Source organism: Leuresthes tenuis, unplaced genomic scaffold, assembly GCF_036924035.1.
Source record: "Leuresthes tenuis unplaced genomic scaffold, fLeuTen1.0.hap1 SCAF_6, whole genome shotgun sequence".
Lineage (NCBI taxonomy): Eukaryota > Metazoa > Chordata > Actinopteri > Atheriniformes > Atherinopsidae > Leuresthes > Leuresthes tenuis.
In genome coordinates, this window is record NW_027325360.1 from 18,665,591 (window position 1) to 18,686,903 (window position 21,313).

Consider the following 21,313-nt stretch of genomic DNA (forward strand, 5'->3'; position numbering starts at 1 on the left):
TTTACAGTTAACTTTTTCACTTGTTGAATGTGCTTGAGTTTGTCTTCAAGAGGACTTGGTTTAAGAGACGGACAGACAGGGTGACACCACAGACTTGACAGTGACATGCAATAATGTGTGACAAGATCTATATTTTCCCTTCTTGTCCTTTCTCCCTGACTGTACTGTGATCTGACACGGTCTGACATGTCAGAGTATTGACTCTCTGTCAGGCAGTGTGCTGCCCTTTTGATTTCCTGTCAACATGATTTGAACAGAGAAGAAAATGTGGGGGGAAAAGCCACTAGTCACGTTAAAGCTCCTCTTTGTTCTCATTCCAGCAGCAGATGAGTAGTGTCCATTTGACACTGAATACCATCTGCCTCAATGCTCACGGCAACAACATGCAAAGAATTTGCCTTAAGGTATGTGATTGAGTTCATAAAATCACAAGCATGAAGTCCTAAGCAGAGGAGGCTTCCCAGTGCAATTCGTGTTTATTTATAAAGCGACACAATGAATGTGTCGGCGGGGTGGTGGATGACTGAAACGTTTGTGTATATGTTGGGTGGCTTAGTCATATGACAGCTTTGGCAAAAGGCAGTGGGGCATAGAGAGCTACAGTAGCACTCTGACAGCAGAGGCCAGTTAGGGCCACTTCACTGACCAGTGACGTCACACCTGAACTCAACAGACATGCTGCTGTTAGCCATCAATTTCTGGAGAAAATGGCGAAACAAAAAGACACAACTAAGATGAACAAAACAAAGAGAGAGGAGAAGTGTGGAAACCAAAGAAGCAAAACAACAACTGGACAGCCCAAACCCAGATGTGCTGTTTCTGAATGTTGGCTGGAAAGTGAACAGCACAAATGTATCAGGATGTGACCTCGCGTTGCACCCCTCTAATAATAATCATTTTAAAAAAAATCAGGATTCTTGAAGTAGTACCGATATGTTGGACTATGTAAAGATCTTCTTTTATTTGCTATTTAGCCTCGGGGTGGCAGTTGATTTGTAACAAGGAGACACTCTAACCAGAGACGGTCAAACATATCAGATAACAAAAATAATGGGGGATGTGCTGTGGGAGGAGAGACTGTGGGGGAGGAGGAGAGACAGCAGCAGCAGCAGGCAGGCAGGCAGGCAGGCAGGCTGGGAGGACGACGGAGCTGACGACAGGAGAAGCGCGTTGTTCCTCTTGTGGTTGGTGCTTTCATGTAGAAAACGGGACAACGACCGAGAAAGCCCCCAGCTCGCCCTACTCCGAATCGGATTGTATTTATTTTTCCATCGCACAATGTGTATTCCGTGCTGTATCTCGCAGGTGAGGAACAATACCCCTTCACACCAAACTGCTGCTCGTATTGTTGTTCAGCGGTTATAAACGTTACAGTGAAGCGTCTGTTGCGTCTGACGCTGACGGTTATTTCAGTTTTGTTTACGAGTAATGTCCCTATGTGCTTCCGTTCAACGTTAACCGGCGCGGCTCCGTAATTAATTAACTTACAACCTGAAGGAATTACAAGTCCTCCTCTGAGACCAATTAATAACTTAAATGTGGTGACGCCAAAACCATACGAGGACAAAGCGAGACGAGGCAAAGCTAGCCGCAGCTCCGTCAGCTGCTCCGGAAAGTAACGGAGCTGAATGTACGTTAAAAATGGTTTGATGCCCGACAGTAAAACACTCTTGGCTGGCATTGCTTTTTCTCCGTAAGGAGGTGAGTGATAAAGGCGTGTTCATTACGGTTGTCCCTTTGTGTAGTAGTTCCACCTCTCAGACCGCTCAGGAACATCCTCAGCTCAGCTCAGTGAGAAACTTCAGGGCAGTTTGGTCTCTTGCTTCGTCTTCCAGCCACATGTGGACAAATATTGTGGTTGAGCCTTTTCTGTTTATGTCACAGTTTCTATTAAAAGGCAGAATAGCGTACTGGATAAACATAATTTTGTTTTATTTTTAAAACACACAACATACCGTCCTCATACAGCACTATCAGGAATAAGGACTACTGTTTTTGTTTCTGTTGATGCTTTAGGTCACTTTCTTATATGGAAGTAAGAAAAGGTGTGTTTGATTTGTCTCATGAATTCTCTCAAAGAAACGTTTTGAGTTTGCAGTCGCTTACAAAAAGCTATATGAAACACTTCTCCGTAGATATCTTCCTTTTTTTGGGGGGGGGGGGGACACTTTGTCAGTCACGTGCAGAGATGTAATGCATGGATATACAGAGTATGCCCACTTATTTTCCCGTCATTAGACAGCATACTCACGTTTTCAGTCACATTTAAGTATCTGTTAGTGGTGGTTTAAATTGAACGGGCTGTTTAGGTTGAGACACACATCTCTCACTGATTGTGTGTGAATTGACAACTAACACCCAAGCTTTGATTAGGGATTCACTGTTCCACACACTGTTTGCTCGAAAAAATGCCAAAACGTCACTCGTTTAAACTTCTGTTTCAAATATTTGCTTGTGTCTTTCTCCTCTGATTTTTGGACTATTGATTGAAAGGACTGGAGACTTTGGAAAATGTCAGAAAATTAGGATTTGCATTTTGTCACGATCGTGTCGAACGACACGATTGCTCTCAAAAGCACTCTCAAAAGGTGCTTTGTAAAGACAGGCAGGTGGTATATCCAGAAGCTAAGAGGGTTTTCTTTCGTGCTGAGTGTCTTCTTTGCAAAGAACAGATTGTTTCTGACCACAGGGTCACCACTGCTGAGCTGGTCTGGGCAGGAATTTAATTACACATGCACATCCCTCATCTAAGGGGGGCTCACTTCCATTTCCTGTTCTTTTCAGTGACGGAGAATGATGGGAACAGGGCAGGATTAGGAGAAAATGAATGGCAAACAATAAGATTAGCTGTGTGTTTCTGTATGGACAGCTTGCTAATCCCGGTCAGAGACACCCCGTATAGATTGTCGTCATCTCTATTTATTTGTGTACGTCTAATTAGCTTTCTTTGCGTTTGGATAAAAGTGCCACACTTGAGGTTTAGAGAGACTTGGGTTGATGTGTGGTCTGTTCATTTCCTACGTGAGTTCAAGGTAGAAATTAGAGGAGGGTGGTCGTTTTTTTGTGGAGGTGGACTTTAAAGAGAGGAGCAGATGTGATGTGGGAGTAGCTCACTTGTAATTTCTCAGTGGGATCAGGGACGGCCATTTTTCAGTGTTAAAGGGGTTGATGGTAGTCCTCAGCTCAACACAGATTTTTATCCAGACTGAGTGTCTGTAAGCAGCTAAGTTATGGCACAAGGCACAGGAGGATAGTGTACATAACAACTCTGCAAGCTTCCCTCCTGATAAACTTTCCATGACTAAGACAATAAGCATTTGTAGAAGATAAGAGTATTTTTTATGTCTCCTCGTCAGGATGCTTCATTCCCTGAATGGGTTTTGTTTTCTTTGTCTCATTAAGGCAATCAAAAGTAAAACAGTTTAATAAGAATGGATTTGGATAGATTGGTCATTTCTTACTAATACTAACCCAATGGCATAATTTTTCTTACATTCCACAGCCACTGTTATGTAGCATTTCTAAATAAAATCCCCAGCACCACTCTGGGCAACACAATTGCAAGCATCAAGGGGTGGCTTGTAGGCATTTTGACAAGGTTTGTAATGTAGCAGTGGAGGTCGATGGTCCTTAAACAAGCATGGGTAACGATAGCCTCTCCACTACAGATTGATAGCTGTTGCCTCCAAAGTACATATCTGGGTTAGCTGGATGAGTAGGATTAGAGGCCAACGTTGCACATGCAAGACATGTCTGCTATTTTCGACTTCCCCTCAGGAATTTTGCTGTGGTCAGCAGCAGCAGTTTGTTTTCCCACAGGGACATGCCTGGCTATCCTTCATCCCCCTTTGTCTCCCTCTGAGCTATCGTAAGGCAGGGGTAATGTCCTCCTCAGCCTCTCTCTTGTTAAGTCCTCCCACATGTCTGTAATTTATTGGGGGTTTTTGGTTTGTTTTTCTCCTTTTGTGTGTGTGCAGGAGTTAAAGGTGCTGGTTTAACTGTATGAAATGTGCAGCTAATTATTTTTCTTTCTGCGTAACTGAAGCCTCACACACACAACCGTTCACCTTGGGAAGTGAAAGAGGCTTCTGTCTCTGGGTAAACTCAACATGATGGTGGATGAGCTTGTATCTGTTGATCTAATATTGTCTTGTCTTTTGACGGTCTTCCTGTGTTTGTTTGCTCTCTTCCCTTTCTTCTGCTTCAGATTGTTTGATTGCTTCCCTCTGTGTTTTTTGCTCCTCTTTGTGCTTCAGTACTCGTTTTCTTCATTTATTTTCACTCCGCTGGACTAAAGATTTTCGCTGTTGGTTGTAGCCAGGGGCTATATTTGCCAAGAAAGAAGCAAAGACCTCCCTTTGTGTATAGGAAACAGAACATTGATACATTTTTGCTGTGTGTATACAGCTGCCTGGCTATATGCACAATAGTGGAGCTGTCAGTCACAGTATAAGGAGAAATGGAGTAGGTCTAACTTATGTGAGAAAGATCCTGCCTTGTACTCTATTGTCTTCAAGATCCTTTTGTTTCACTTGCTTTGTTTTTTGTTTTTTTTTGTCCCCTCTGCTAGCTTCCTGTTACTGCCTTCAACACAAAGCATTGTTGTAATTTGAGATAAGAAGGTGTGCCTGCAGTTTAATCTGAGCTGTTGGTGTGACGTGACTCGTCGTGGTCATCTTTGCTGCCGTGCCTTGTGGACTCTGTTTCAAAACAGCCAGCCTGGCTTCATGTACAAACCTCATTTTCCAACATGACGTAGGACAGGGAGTAATGATGGACACACTGTTTGAGAAGTGCTAAACCGTAGAGGCTGTTTCGCTTCGCAGTACCCGTCTTGTTGTTTTGACAGTGCACAAGTGAGCTGTGAGTCATGTTGGCATATTTTCCCAGTGAAGGTGTGTGCTTCTGCTGTATCTTCTGCTTGTTTCCAGTTTCCACATCCTGCTGTTGATATTGCGGCCAGATTTTGTCTGGCGAACATGCCCTCGCCTCCCAACATGTTTATCTGGGGAAACATTTGTTTGCTAGATTGACTCACCGAAGGCGAAATCTCTTGACTAGCTCTATGACCTCCTGAATCTCTCTGCTGAGTGTAACAGATTGACCTATTTTTGCAAACAGGCCTGTTTGCATTGCGTAAGCACATGTGTCCGCTAGGCTATGTGCTGCAGTTTTCTCCTTTGGGTTTGGTTGAGGTTACCCGTTCCACTTCCTGTTTGCCACATACTCCCTTTTCATCACTGCTCCTTTGAAGGTAATAGGGTGGTTTGGAATTGAGGAGGGGTAAAAGATGATAGTTAACATCAATTCGCATACAAAAACCAGTGGCCTTACAGTTACTGTATGGTCTTTCAATTTACTACATGTTGAACTGTATTGCATCTGTTGATTTAGCAACTAGCATTCTATCCATGCAGCATTTGCTTAATTTAAGATAGATAGATAGGTAGCTAGATTTTTTATAAATAACGCAATTTTAGATAGTTGCATAATCTTCTCCTGAGCATGCTCTCTTAGGGCTGATTCAGATCCCTGTATCTGTGTGCTTTTTGTAAGGAATAGTGACAGCAAATGTCTTCCTACCTGTGAAACCGCTTTAATGTTGCCGAGCATCGGAGGGTAAAATGGTCAAGGACTAAAGACAACAGCAGTAAGCCACTAAGCAACAGGGTGTGGGGGAGTTTTAGATGAAGAGAGCGACACTGAGCTTCGTGCTGAATGAACGAGTGAGAAATGTTGGTCTTGTGAGGTCCACGGGCTGTGTTGAGAGGTTCAGTGCCTTTGATGGAAGTTGGGAGAATCTGGGCTCAACTCAAGACATACGTTTGCAGTTGAAAGATGCACTTTGGGTTGATGTCAAGCGAAGCATTAGCAGCCGCCAGGAGTGTCGACGCACCAACCACCTGTTGTTCTGCTGGTGGGGCACGCAGGCAGTGGAGAAAGGGGTGGATGGCCTGTTAAGTGTTTAAGTTCAGCGTGGGTTACCATGGATACTCTTTCTGTATCTATCTGTGTTAGTGGAATTCCTGGAGACACCCTCCCAGTCCCCGTCCCTCTGTCAGTTCTGCTTCAGAGTTTGCTGTCGGACCCCCGTCCTGTGTGCAGCCTGCTGGTGAAACACCCCCTAACTAATGAAATCTAAACACCCTCGCAACCTAAATTGTTCTGTTGCTGTCCTACTTTCTTGCAGCTTGTTGTGGTTAATTAATCTCCCATTGGAAGATACATGGGGGTGTAGCGGATACAAAAGAAAAAAGCTTATTCGTTTCAGCTGTGTGTAGTCAAGTGGAGACTATATGGAAGCACATGCACAAGATTAAGGCTTAAAGACTGTTGAATCAGTAAAGTGTTTGGCCTCTTTAATGCATATGTTTCATGTTAACTCGATTATTGGTAAATTACACATGCATGTATGAGCTTTTTGTCAGCTTAGAAACATCACTGGAGCCTCATTTACTCTCTTGAATGTGTTATAAAGAAAATGCATCAATTTACGCCACATAATTCCCTGATCAAGTGCTGCCTCCTGCGTGCTTTAGACAGCACACCACTTTCCTCCATTTCCAGCCAAGAGAGCACATCTCCAGCAAAATGACCTTAGCTGTGACGTGCCTTTGTAAACGGCGATCCCGGACCATATTGTACGCAGTTTTTCCAGAAGATCTCAACGTTGAAGTGTGAACATGATTAATCTGATCTAGCCTGAAAGCTTGTGGTTTGCTGCCCTCAACCAGAGAGCACTAAGCTCTCAAAATTAAATTATGAGCAGGGAATTTGCAATGTATAGCTTGTTTCTCGTTTTTTTTGACTGACAATTTTCATGTTTGACTTAATGTATGTTGTTGAGAGGGATATTCATGGTTTCTAAGAGATTGAAATCAACCGTCTTTGGGAAAGAGCAACAGAACTACAGTGACATTTTTTTCCTCTGCTCTAGATAATTGGTTGGAGACTTTAGGTCTGGTTTGACATGGGTGTCTGTATAGAGATATGTAAAAGACATGCTTCAGTTCTTAGTCCTACTAGTTTAATCTAGTATTTCTTAAACAAACTAAACAATGTGTCAGTAACCTTTTGGGCGAGTAAGTGGGCAGGCAGGGCTTGAAAGCTTGATCCGTGGGCTTGTGTGCTTTAATGTTATACGTCCAGTGGCATCTGGCACACAACAGATCACACAGGATGTGTCCTGGCTGAGTAACACACTGGTACTGCTATGGCTCAGGGGATAGACGGTGTTGCCACTAATCACAAAGTCAGTGGTTCAGTTCCAGCTTCTCTAATAATATGAACATTTCAAATGGTTCTTGGGAAAGACATTATGTGATTATTTAAAAAAAAAAAAAAGGCAGTCTGTGCGAATGTGGAAGCATTTCAGTCATTTACTGAAAGTAATACACTTTGAGTGCTTGACTATGAAAAAATTAAAGTGATGGAAAATAAAGTCCTCGTCTTTGGGTTATAAATGGTTAATGGACTGTTCTTGAATAGCGCTTTTCTAGTCTAGGTGACCACTCACGCCACATCCACTCATTCACTCACACACTCGTGCAGCACATCTTAGTCTGTATAGCTACACAGTGCTTCTTCTACCGATGGATGTGTGGGATCAGTGTCTCGTGTGGCCTGGGGAAGCTGGGAGTCAAACAACCAACCTTCCGACTGATAGGCGACCGCTCTTTCTCCTGAGCGACAGCCGCGGTTTAACATCTTGGGGCATAAGAACAAATGATCTAGTTCACATCAGAAAATTAGGTAACTGCAACCTCAGATGAACAACGAAACATGAGTGATTATTTTTTTATTTAACAAAAGCCAAACCAATATGGAAAAAGCATTGTGGGCAAAATTAAGTACACCCACGATTTGATAGCGTGCAAACAACCCTTCACAGAAATAACTTTCTTCTTTTTTGTGACATTTTTGTTCCATGTGCCCACAGTTTTCTGCTTTTCACATAATAACATAATGACAGTACCTAGAGACCAGATTTCCCAGTAGCTCAGCCTTTTCCAGACTAGCCTTGACATGTCATGCATGCTAGCCCATTTCTATTTTCACCTTCACAGTCTTTGTAGCAACCCGTAAAGGGATTTATTATGTAAATACGCAACTGTGAATGGTGAGTCTGACCCCTCTGACGCTGGCACCAAAGCAGCCGCACTGTTTTAGCTCTCACCACAACAGTGTGTCTGCAGCATGAGGAGTGGCAAGTGTAAATGAGCAGGGTGGGGTGGCTACAGAAAGGCCTTGTGAATAATTATAGAGTCTCTTCTTTCCAAAATAGAAGACAGGGCCTGTCTTTATGTATCTAGCCTTATCCTATATGACGCCCTGACAGAGGAAACAGTGTAGGGCTCTATGTAGAGTGTCTTTGTGTGTATGTGTGTGTGCTTTCAGACAATAGATCACACTGTCTGTTGTGATCAAAAGTTGCCCCTGTGAAAGAGAGAGGGGATTTTTCCCTCGTGATCAAGTCATGAATGAGCTAAATCAAGGGCAATTTGCCTTCTGGTGGAATAATCACTGTTTTAGGAATGTGGAAGTTGAATCTCTGAAAAGATAGTTATTTAAAAAAAAAAAAAAAAGAAAAAGTGTGCCTGAAAGTACACAAGTGCTTCACACAACAATTAGTCAATCTTAGAAATCAGCTATATTTAACAAAGGAAATGCAGTCTAAAATGTCTTTAAATGGTTACGCTCACCAGAAGCGCATCACAGAAACTCACTGAAGACACTCTAAGTGTCTTAATTCTAACCATCATACACCGAATTTTAGTCCTGCTTTCGCCACCTGTCCTGAAGGAGATAGTGGTCTGTTATCTTCATAAAAATCCCCTTTTGCTGGATTTATTTATTTGAAAGTAGAGATCAAAGTGTGGGAGGCTTTGGTGTTTAGAATGTCTTTTTATTTATTTTTTGCTTCATCAGTTAAATTTATATGACCTCATATTTGCCAAAGCTGTGGCTGACCATAAGTGTGTAAGTATTGTGTTATAAGCTAAAGTTCATATGAGCGGCCATTTGCTCTTCATTACTTTTCCTTATTAGTATGTTTCTAGCTTCATCCTCTGCTCTCCTCGTGTTTTCAAGCAAGTGTTGTGAAGCAAAAGTCTGCTTTGTTCAAGTTTAAGTTTTCTGTTTCAATTCTTTCTTCTACTTTCTTAAACCCTGGTCTGTGTGTACCAAAATGTCCTTTAAATATCTGTAGGAGACTGTGTGGAACATTTTCTAACAGCAAAGACAAAAAGTGTCTCATCTTCCTCTCTGTCTCTTTTCCATTGTTGTCATTTGCAGCTGGCCTGCTGCTGCGGCACTGCGGCCTGCTCATGCTGCTGTAACTGCTGCCCGAAGATTAAACAGTCCACAGGGACCAGATTTATGTACGCCCTCTATTTTCTCCTGGTCACCATCATCTGTATCATCATGATGTCCCCCACCGTGGAGCAGGAGATGAGAGACAATGTGAGTACATACCACACAAATATATAATTCCGTCAAACCCTATACGACTATATGCACATATTCATAATGGAATATATGAAAAGCTTCCCAAAGAATATACGACTTACACAGTCTGTAAGGAAGCAAAACTCCAGATAACATCAACTAGATAAGGTCCAATCTGACTGTGCTTGTGTGTGTGGTTGATGTTTTCTGACCATTAAAGCACTCATCTGTGCATAATCACAGCTTCATTTTGAGAGGAGATTTAGTGAAGTGAAGTGCTAGAAACTCATGACGATAAAAGCATCTGATAAATAACTGCTTCCATCGCTCAGTGATTATATGATCACATATGATAAGCTCTACTAAGGTCACTTGAGGTCACTGTTTTGTGAAGGCTGCAGTATAGCTGTTAAAGAAACTAAAAAAATCTTTCTCATAAGATTTAGATATTTGTTTATTTCCTCTGAACTAACACATCTTTGAATTTCCTTGTTTTTGTTTATTTAAGTATTCTTTTCTTACCTTTTTACCAAATTTATTCACTACTGTTCGTGAACGTAATATTCAGAGCTGTGGATCAGTCCGAGAAATAAAGGCTACTTACAGATCGTTTCAGTGTTTACACTCTAAAGAAAAATTAAACATGACTCTGCAATGTCTGATTTATTCATATTTCTGTTTTAGTGAAAGTGTGGCGTCCTCTCTGTGCTCTGTGCATGGCACAGCCTTATCTTTTGAAACAGACCTGCCGGCCAGGAGAGCAGACTAGAGGAGATGGATATCTTATCCGACTATGTAGCTTTCGCTATAAACGGAATCAAATCATAGATACTGTGCCAGCTTCATGTCAGCCATGTTTAAAAAGCCAAACATTTTTATGATCAGTATGAGCAGCACAGTAGTAAGGCAGGAGTTTAGAAGGCAGAGTTTTTCTGGTAAATTTGAGTCATAATTGTCTACCAAACCTTTGAAGTTGGGAGAACATGCACCGCTGCTATATTTTATATCTTTGATGTTGTTGTTTTTTTGCCCTCGACACGTTTTTGAATCTACGAAGAAAACAAATCCCATCCTGTGGTTATGTTTTAGAAACTGAATGGGATTTTCTCAAAAGTTCATTCAGAGAAGTGTCCATTAAACTGGAATGCGGCAGTGGGTTCTGTTGTCTTTGTCATCTTGCTGAAGCCACAGTCTGGGAAAAGGACTCGGACGAGATATTGTGATGCACCTTTTTGTCTTTTTGTAAGTTTTTAAGGTGAGAACTTAATATCCGAGGTTGGGTAGAGATGCACTCCTTTTAAATGACCGTGTAGTGCATGTGTTTTACATTAACATACACTTAACCTTGGAGTAAACAGGAAATAATTATGCTTTTAAATGCGAGAAGAACATTTTCAACCTACTGTGCAAGGATGGCAATGATCGAGCATGAAAAAGCAATTTGGTGGCAATATTTGTCTACCAATCATCCTCTGCTGTTTAGTTTTTTTTCTCTCCCAGTGTCTGGTGTACAATTTTCAAGTGACACCCAACTGCGTGTGTCCTTGTGAGATGAGAACCCTGTAAAAGACCCATCCAGGCACAAAATGTCCTCTGATAGCCCCACACAAAGTCTGCCGAGTTGCACACACATTCATACAGACGTGCACACACTGTCAGTCACACACTGAGCGCAGTGGGAAGTCCCAGCTAAGAGAGCAACTATTGTGAGTATGAGAGTGCTGGTCTTTTCTCAAAAGATTTACAGCAGTTAGAAACAGCCAGCCCTTCTTCCTCTTAATCACAACGCCATGGACATGCTAATATGCTCCTCAACGTGAGACAAAAGCTCCAAAATGGGCTTTTTGCTTTATGTTGTCATCTGCCTCTGAACTGTGCTACACACTGAGGTGGTGACAACTCAATCCGCTGGTGTTTCACCCTTGTACAACCTTAGGTATAACAGTAAGTAGTAGTTTTCCCACTTGACTTCGACTCCTATGTCTGTAGTTGGTGGAGATGAACGACGGCCACAAATGTTTTAGCTTCCATTCTGTGGTTATCAAATTCAAGCAACATCTCTCTTTTTGGTCCTCAGCCCAGAGACAATTTTCTGTTGAAGGCCACTGCAAGGTTCTTATCTCTGTGACTTACTCCAGTCACGGCTTACTGTTGTTTGTAGCAGTTTTCTAAACGTACCATTGAAGGGAACCTCCCAATGTCTCTCTGTTGTTCATGCTGTCTCTTTTTGCCCTTCACAATTTCTCTGACTTGCTGATAAAAGGTGGTTAATTTATTCATCTGTGTCCTTTGTTTGTGTACCCTCACAGTTAGTTGTAAAGCCCCTCTAACAGGCTGTAGAGAACGAAGGATGAAAAAGGGCACCATGGAGAGAAAGAGCATTTGTTGTTGCTGCCTGTTCTCTCTTTCTGTTCCCTTAGAGGCGTGACGCAGAGAATAGACACTATTGGGCCTGTACACTGAGGCCCCAAACTACACAAACATGAGCTGAGGTGGGTTTCTTTTCAACACCACAATGATCTAATCTGAGTATTTTTCGGTTTATGGTGTTGCCTATCAGATCCCCTTCTACAGCCAACTGTGCGAGCAGATGAACGCAGGGGAAAACTGCAAAACTCTGGTTGGATATTCGGCTGTCTACAAGATGTGCTTCGGAATGGCCTGCTTCTTCTTAATCTTTGCCGTCGTCACCTTACGAGTCAACAACAGCACAGGCTGCAGGGCGGCTATTCACAATGGGTATGAAGAAGTAGTTTTGTTTTCCTCTTTTATCTTGTCAAGTGAACAATTTAAAATGATCTGTTAGATCTAGCAGAAACCCTTAACTTTAGGCCCTTTTCTGGAAGAAGAAAATAAATGAGAGAACTGAGGCACATATCGAGGATGGCTTAACAAACCTGCAAATGGCTTAACACTATTGAGAGTATTCATTTTAAAGCTCTTCTGTCATGGTTTTATCAGTTTTTTGTCAGTCATTTTGATTATTTGCCTTTTTTCTCTTTCTCTTTTCTTTTGTCTCTCTGGCAGATTCTGGTTGCTGAAGTTTATTTTGCTGGCAGGATGCTGTGCTGCGGCCTTCTTCATTCCAAAAGAGGAAATCTTTCTGGAAGGTAAAAGCGGGACACTCACCTCCAGAGCACATGTCTGTTCAGGCAGGGACTGGTTCGCCTTCGTTGTGCACTGCGTAGTGTGAAAGTACTGAGGCGGAACGGGGAGTCGAAGTTGATACGTTGCTGGCAAGCCTCTGGGTTGGCAAGGGAGGCAGTAACAGGGGTGAAATGACCCCACCTCGTGTGTGCCTGTACACATCAAGCCGGCATCACAGAACTCGCCACTCTAACCTACGGAGCTTTCGTCACGTAGCTGATTCTGTAATACCGGCTTGATGTGACACAGCAAGAGGGGGTTGATCCACCTGTTTTGAAACCATGAGTGAAATAAGCTAATCTATCAGCGAAATGTTAGTGTTGTGGATGCTTGAGGTGGAACAAGTTTTAACTACTTTAAATACAGTTTTACATACGGGGACAAGAGATAACTCAGGAGGAGCGGACAGTGTTTGGACCTTTCCTCTGATCAGAGATCTTTATTTATTTATTTATTTATTTTTTCAAAAAATTTTCTTGAGGACTAGTTGCTTTTATTTGAAAGCTGTGAGACGGGAAAGTGGGCAGAGAGAGAGGGGGATGGCATTCAGCAAAGGGCCACACTCTGACACTTGAACTTGGGCTGACTGAAGTTATAGTGGATTAGAAAGCACAATCGCTTCTTCTGTGTTGAAGTTGAAGAATAAACGACAAAACATGACAATGGTTAGGTCAGCTACAAGGAAAATGATGGAATCACCACACTTGGAGTATGTTCATTCAGCTTTTTTTCTTAAAAAAAAAATAGAAAGGTCAGACATGAAGCAAAACAGCATTGTTTGCTGAATATTTAAACTTTTTCAGTTTTCTCAATAAATGTTCAGTGGAAATGTCGGACTGCATTTTCTTCTCTCTTCGTCTCTAGGGGATAAAAGTTTGAAGGCTCGATGCATTATTCATTACCATCCTGAAAATGACCTCAGCATCACAGTTCGTTTGTACGAGCTGCACATTTTTTAGACAACAATGGGGAACTACCAACATCTTTGGGCACCCTATGAGATTAAACACCTTCTTGAAGGAGTTTTCTAATCCTTTGCATTGTTTCCGCTGACCGACTTTCACAAATGCACCCGAGTCCTGAAATCTTCTCGAGATATTTCAGAGCCGTGGAATATCCGAACGCAAAATTTCACTCAGCTCCCCAGTGAAATCTCTGCTGAAAAATATCTGCGTGCGGTCCTCAATTCAGCAGCATTTCAGCAGATGAGACTCCTTTCATCTGCTATTTTGAACATGTTGTAAAATAAACCAGCAATTTCCAAGGCGCAATTTCTGCATCACGTGTTGCCTCCCGTGTGCTCTAGACCCCCATCCTTGTGTTTTCAGCAGGGAAAGCATATCTCCAGATTCTCCTAATTAACTTCCAGAATGACCCTTCAGTTTTGTCTATATTCTAAACCAAGTTCAAAGTCTGGGGGGGGGGGTATATGCTTACATGACAGACGAGGCAGCAAAAGGTCACACATTACAAGATTTTTCATCAGATTGCACCATCCTCGACTCATGTGACTTATCTATTTCCAGCAGTTCTGGTCGGGTCTCCAGTCCTTAATGTTGCATCATAATACAAGTAGCATCTGATGATTCAAGCTGTTTTCCTCTCTTGGTAGTGGAGGAGAACTGGCATTGCTTTTTACTCCTTCTCTCTCAAATTTGTTCCAATGTTACACTTTGAAAATTGGAACTTGGGCATTCCTGCCATGTTCAGCCAAGTCCTGCTCAGTATTCTGAGACCAAGCAGACTGTACTTTCCTCAAAACGCTCTTCGTATTTTTGTCATCTTTTCCTTTAATTCCTCTTCCAGGTTTATTCTCTCATGTCCTGTGATTTCTCTGTAATATCTGGCATGTTAGATCTTTGGTCTGGGACATGTTCGAGAGCCTCACAAATGACATCTATGAAGCATTCATACTGATGATTAAAAGCTAATTTGCCTTGGATGTGGGTCATTTTTCTGTCTATATTGATATTTGCCTTGTCTCCTCTCCTGTTCAATGCTACAGTGTGGCGCTACATAGGTGCCGTGGGTGGATTCTCATTCCTGCTGATCCAACTCATGTTGTTGGTGGAGTTTGCACACAGATGGAACACAAACTGGTGAGAGCTACATGTCTTCTCTGTGTTCCTTTCTCTTTTGTTCCACGAACTTGTTTGTACACACTCAGAAGATGAGACGTGTTCCTCTGTAGGGTCATTTGGGTAAAACAATCTTGGGAAGAAATCTATCCTGCCTTGCATTTTCGTGGTGGGCAGGTTTGGCAGAATTCACAAAGAATGATGTTTTCTCTTTCTCTCTTTTTTTTATATTCTCCAGGTCCAACATTTCTAAGTCAGTTTTCGTAGTTTTTTTTCTTTTAGCCCCTGTTGACTTGACTTTTCTTTTCCCGTGTTCATGTTGTGTTTTTTCCCCTTCTACCACCTATTTTTTTCTCTCCCTCTCTTTTTCTGTCTGCAGGAGTTCAGGCGTGGAGTACAATCGTCTGTGGTACGCAGCTTTGGCCCTTGCAACCCTGGTTCTATTCAGCATTGCGGTGGGAGCTGTGGTCTTCATGGGTGTGTACTACACTCACCCCGAGGCCTGCTTACTGAACAAGATTTTCCTGGGCATCAATGGCAGCCTCTGCCTTATTGTCTCCCTGCTGGCCATCTCCCCCTTCATACAGAGACGTAAGGACTCAAAGCACACACTTTATCTAATTTTGACCGTATAATCATGGAAATTGAGGCATACAGATTTAAGTAGTGTTCACAGTGACGTAGTGTATCTAAAAAAAACAAAAACGAATGGTTATCTCTTTTAGAGAAAATACATTTGGTTGTGTTGTCCATACAAAAAACCTCAAATTGTTGGTAATTATAGACAGTTACATTAATAAAAAAACAATCTGTGTTTACTTCTGTGTCCTTGCAGTACAACCTAAATCAGGCCTGTTGCAGCCAGGAGTCATCAGTGTGTACGTCATGTACCTCACCTTCTCAGCCTTTTCCAGCAAACCAAAAGAAAGTAAGAAGATGTACACGTTTCCACAGTCACAGCCTGTGTTAACGCATTTAAAGCTTCATTCAGACCTGCACTGACACAGCTTTTATGCTTAGGTTTTGTATTTTATGCTACAGTCGAAATTCTACACCATCACAGTCGAGTGTTTGGCTCTTCACATGCACATAATGTGGATGCAATTTGCAGTAGCTAGACAGTTACTGCAGTAACTGTTTTTAGATAATAAACAGAAATGGTTCTGTTAAAAGTTGTGTAAGTAAGAAACATAAACCCTAAGATTTTGCATTAAGATCTATTTGTGTTGGATAAAAGGTTTTAAGTCCAAATAAAGCAGACATAAAAATGTGCTGCAACACTGTCACAGCAGAGAAAAATACGTTGTTGACATTGCAGCAAAACATGAATAGTTAAGACAGTCGTCAGAGACATAAATTTGGGCTTTAAAGTCGGGAGAAAATGAGCAGTGTTTTCTGTTCTGAGCGATGGGGGAAATCTTGGCTAAATATGCTGATTACCAGCTGTACCAAGCTAAAATGAACCATACCAAATGGGCAAACAGAACAGAGCTTATTTTAACTAAGCAGGTTATGTATAAAATCGGTGAAATTGGTGAAAGTTTGTGTATAACTCCCAGGTGTAAAATAGATTCTGAAGAGGAGGGCACCGGTGGTGATCCTCACCTCAGTTTGATTAGTAAATCTGCAGTAAATCAGACCTGTGCCCTGCAAAATCCTACTGTTGCATTATTCCTCTGCAGATGAAGTTATTCTGCAAATGTTTGTATGCAGGGAAGATGCTAACTCTGTAACAAAGGCGTAGTGAAGTAGATGTCAGATGAACAACTACATGGCATAGTCACCTCATTCATGGCTAATACATTGATTTTTTTTTTTTTGAGCATCACATACGAAGGGGTCGTGTCATCCTTAAAGACATACTCCCCTTCATAACGATATAATGCTTTCTGACTTGATCTAAAAAATCTGTAATATGATTTAAAAAAAAATAAAAAAATAAATGATCGGTCTGACTCCACAGTTCAGTACAACATGCTGTAGTTTTTGTCTTTTTTAATCTTAGAATTTTCTCTATTTTACCTGAAAACTGGTGGAAAATTAATTAAAAAGCAGATCCGTTTTTGTACATTTTGCTTTCCATTGTATTTTTCAGAATTGTATTATGTGCTGAAATATATGTGCTAAGATGATTAATATCAGCACAAGCCTCTTACTAGAGCCCAGACTGTTTTCTTCATCCCGCTCCCGCTGAATTTCTGACCATTACCACCCGCAATGTGTGCGTTAAACTCCCGTCCGCTCCCACAAAACTTTGAGAATTTATGCGCGCACACTAATAGAAATGCATTGATTTTGTGTCTTCTCCCGTCCCACAAGAGAAAAGATGTAATTTTATAGGCTATTAACAAAGAGATTCATGGACAATTGAGAAACTTCTCCAAATGTCAGATTTGCCCTGCTTTGTCTTTGTGCTGTAAAGACCTTCTTTGAGCTTCCTTTCCACATCATTTATTGACAGCCCGGCTACATCCCGATCCCGCTGTAGGTTTTTTTTTTTTTTAGCAGCCCGCTCCCGCCCGCAGCAAAGTTCATACTGCCCGCTCCCGCGAGATTTGAGTTGGGACCTGGCGGGACCCAATCCCAATGCAGCCCTCTGCCTCTTACCACACTGTTGCAAAGGTTGATGCTTTAGGACTTGCTGCATGTTATAGTTCCATTTTTCCTTCTCCTTTCTCCATAGCTGAACACTTTGCAAAACATTCACACTCACACAAATATACTTCAATTTTGCAATTATGCCTTTGCAATCTTTAGAATGTTTCCTATTCTCACCTCTGCTGTCTGTGTTTGCTCCTTCTTTCTGTCTAGTGGTGATGATAGATGGTGAGAACAAAACCGTATGCGTGTTCCCCATTAACTCTGGGACAGAAAGTGACAAGAAGATTGTCACTGCTTTGGGAGCCATTATCCTTTTTGGCTGCATTCTTTACTCTTGGTAAGGTTCACACACACACAGATGGGGACAAATTGCACTTCCCAACGTTTTACACTGACATGAACTGTCATATCCAAAGATGTAATCTCAACCATGACCATAAACTTAAAACCATGACATAACTTTTGAATCAGTTTCTGGAAAAAAGTCCAACAGCTAGTTTGATCAAAGATTTGTTAATGTAAAGGAAAAACTGATCTAAAATGTTATCATTGTGACTGCCATGGCTGCATGTGAATGTTAGTGTATGTGAGTCTCTCACTGAGTCAACCATAGTCCGTTTTTTGCTCAATTTGTGCAATTCTCAGTGGTTTCCTAAGGCCACATATTGGACCTCTGACCTTGGTAAATACCCCAATGAACATGAACAGTAAATCCATGTAGAAGCCCCAAAACAGCCCTTTAAGGGTTTGTGATAGAGTGACAAAGAGCCCAGTCATCTCAGAACATTCCCATTCTCCCATATACAGATATACAACCCTTGATCTCTGCACACAGAAAAACATCTCTTTTGAATGTTATTTCACTGAAATCATAAAGAGGAAATATTTGACTCCCATCCAAAGCCATTAACAGCATTTGCATTAAAGGCAACATGTAATAACACAGAGACACAGGCAGCATAGTTTGGATTGGCTGTGACTCTGAGAAAGCAGATTATGATTGGCTGTGGCTGGATGAAGGCTGTGAGAGACAAGAATTGTGGCTTTTTGCTTTTGTTCACATGTGTTTCCCATCAAGTGGAGGCATCGTGTCTCTTGTGGCCATTCCCTGAAAAGGAGGAAATTAGACTCTGCAGCAATCTAAAACTGCAGATATTTTTTGGGGGGAAAAAAACAGTGTGAGAATAACAACATTTGTCTCCCTTCATCTGTCTTTTCTCCGTTTTGTTTTTCTCTTTCCTCTCTCCAGCTGGACATCCACCACTAGGCGAAGCTCTGCAGCACTTAGAGTGTATAGGAACAGTGAGCCAGAGACTGAGGTAAACTCACAAATATTCAGACCTCACTGAGTGTGTGGGTTAATGAAATTTACAGTCTTGTTAATCACATTAACACGTATTCCTATTGACCAGGACCTCCTGATTAGATTTTACAATCCGTTTTAAAAACTTAAGGCCAGTAAAACATAAATTGTGTGTCTATTGGTGTATGTCTTCCAGCTCAGAAGTAACCTGAATCTTTTCTTTACCCTGCAGAGAGCTCGCTGCTGTTTCTGCTTTGGAGATGACACAGGTGAGTTATTTTCCCTTCACCAATGGCCCCCACCTTACCTTGCCTCCAGCCAATGTGTATCCACTCACTTAGAGGGTGAACTTATTGCTTTTCCTCAGCTAGATTGAGGATAGTGAGAAAGCATTGGTCAGCAAAGACAGATGATGTCATTGTTACTAGGAGGTTAGTATGACACAGTAAAGCACGATCAGAATGAAGCAGAATTGTGTGTGAGAGCACACTGCCACCTTCTGGAAATGGAAGATTATTATTATTTAGAAAACAATAACCACCATATAAATATGTCATGTCACATCCCATTTACCAATGTTTCGACATCTTCATGTTACGCGTGTCACTGACTTACATTCTCTCTGAATGATATGTGTTTTCAGAGGACTACGACGAAGAGAAAAATAGCTCAGGCCAGAACGTGGTCTATGATGAGAGAGAGGGGACCATCTATAGCTATTCCTTCTTCCACTTTGTCTTCTTTCTGGGCTCTCTTTATGTCATGATGACCACCACCAACTGGTTTCAGTGAGTAATTCTTATGATGGCCCTGTGAGAGAGGAGTCCTTGCAACACAAGCTAATCAAGACAACATGTTTAAAGATGCTGTTAGTTTGGCCACAGTATGCTGCAAATACAGATAAATACATTGAACTGAAAAATGAAATCAACTGCAAAGTCCGCAGTATGCATGCGCAAGTAAAATGATTCAGTCTGAATTATGAAACCAATCCGTTGTTTGTTTCAGTCTGCTCTGTGTGGTCTAACTGTGCGCCTCTCGTGCAGTTTCAGTGACCACAAGATTGAGAAGCTGCTGGAGGGGAGCTGGTCGGTGTTCTGGATCAAGATGGTCTCCTGCTGGGTTTGTCTCCTCCTCTACATGATGACCCTCATCGCTCCTATGATCTGCCCAAAGCGTTTTGAGGCCTAGATCATACATTACTTCACAAGGGTCAGACTGCTCTGATCCATAGAATGTGATCAAGATGAGCCCTCATGCTGGGCCAAGAGACCACCCCACAACCCCCCTCCTTCCTTACCTTTGAGACACAACCCTACAACCCTCAGCATTTCAAATGGAGGATTATCTGTTGCCTTTTGTTTTATATGCTAGTGTGTTTGTTTTACAATGTTAAGCTGTTAATACCTTGATGGTAATTTTTTTATTCTTTTACTACCACTGTCTCCTGGAGTTTTGTATTACTTGCAGGTCTGAAATTTGATGAAGAATTATGGGAGCTGAGTTACACTGGAAAGCATTCAGCTGCTGTAGATTTTCCCGAATATTTCAGACTTGAAAGTGTATGTATTTTGTACGTATTTTCTGTACGTATTTTTCTCGGATTCTTGCTTTTACTTGCAGCCAGATGTTTCAGTTTTGTACAGTCAAACCAGAAAATTGTTGCAAAGTTTGGGGACAAATTTATTTCGGGAGATGTTACAGGGGGAAATAAGTATTTATTTAAATGAATCAAAGGAGGAATGTGGTATAAACTGAAGTAGATTTGGCCCTGACTCTGTTTGGACAGTCATTTCTCAGGCGCCCATTTAAGCTGTATATGTTGCTGCTTTGTTATATTGTTACATTTTGTAGAAGTTTTCTATGCAACAGAACAAGCTCTTCTCAACATTAGACATCCGGGGTTATTCCACTTAGATCACGAGGATGAAGTTTTATTACTGTCAGCGCTCCCTTTGAGCGAAATCATTTCATAGAAAAAAAAATGTCATTGTCATCACTGTGCAGGACAGCTCTCAAATCAACCTGCCTTATACGAGAATGATTTTACTGAAGTGCCACCTGCAGTGAGACCATGGAGGAGCATTTGCCAAAGGAAGACCTCAGAAAACCTGAAACGTCTCAGATAGTTTGGTTAAAGAGAAAAATATCAACTGGGATCATTATGTATTTACACACACACACACACTATTAAACCAGCTGTTTTTCTGTACAGTTATCATGTGTAAGTATATCATCGTGGTTAGAAAATTGTTGCAGTACTACTTTTAGAAGTGAGTCATTCAACACTGGATGTTGAGTTTACTGCCGACTTAAATCCTTCAGTTTTGTTTCTCACACCTTCAAACATTTCTTCTGTCTTTTCGTCTAATCATATTCCTAACATGTTTTATAATAACTTGTGTACATTTTGGCTACAGTGCTGCAATCTGTGGACATTTTCATTTGAATTATGCTTTGTATACCAGCAAAATCTATTATCTGATCTTTTTTGGAAACATTTCAGAGTTCTAATCATCAGTGTAAATGTTGAAATGTAATGGTGCTCAGCAGCTGATGTAAAAAAAAAAAAAAAAAAAAAAGCTCAGATAGCAGGAGCCACAGTAAAAGCTGTAGACGACCGTGACCAACAGAGACATTATCTGACCAAATTTTATGTTTGAAATACAAAGATTAAGGTGACATGTAGCTCATGTTGTTCACATTCTATCAATAAAACTTCCATAGAATGCCACAT

At 41.5% G+C, this 21,313-nt stretch overlaps 1 protein-coding gene across 1 annotated transcript; it reads left to right on the top strand.

The window, feature by feature from the left end:
• The first annotated feature begins 1,101 nt into the window (after positions 1 to 1,101).
• serinc5 (serine incorporator 5) lies at positions 1,102 to 21,310 on the top strand. Its single transcript, XM_072388045.1, has 12 exons — positions 1,102 to 1,305; positions 9,295 to 9,462; positions 12,008 to 12,186; positions 12,475 to 12,557; positions 14,600 to 14,693; positions 15,052 to 15,263; positions 15,508 to 15,600; positions 17,484 to 17,610; positions 18,523 to 18,592; positions 18,809 to 18,845; positions 19,220 to 19,364; positions 19,623 to 21,310. The coding sequence occupies exons 1-12, from the start codon at positions 1,279 to 1,281 to the stop codon at positions 19,765 to 19,767; spliced, it is 1,380 nt and encodes a 459-aa protein (XP_072244146.1). The 5' UTR covers positions 1,102 to 1,278; the 3' UTR covers positions 19,768 to 21,310.
• The last annotated feature ends 3 nt before the right edge of the window (positions 21,311 to 21,313 follow it).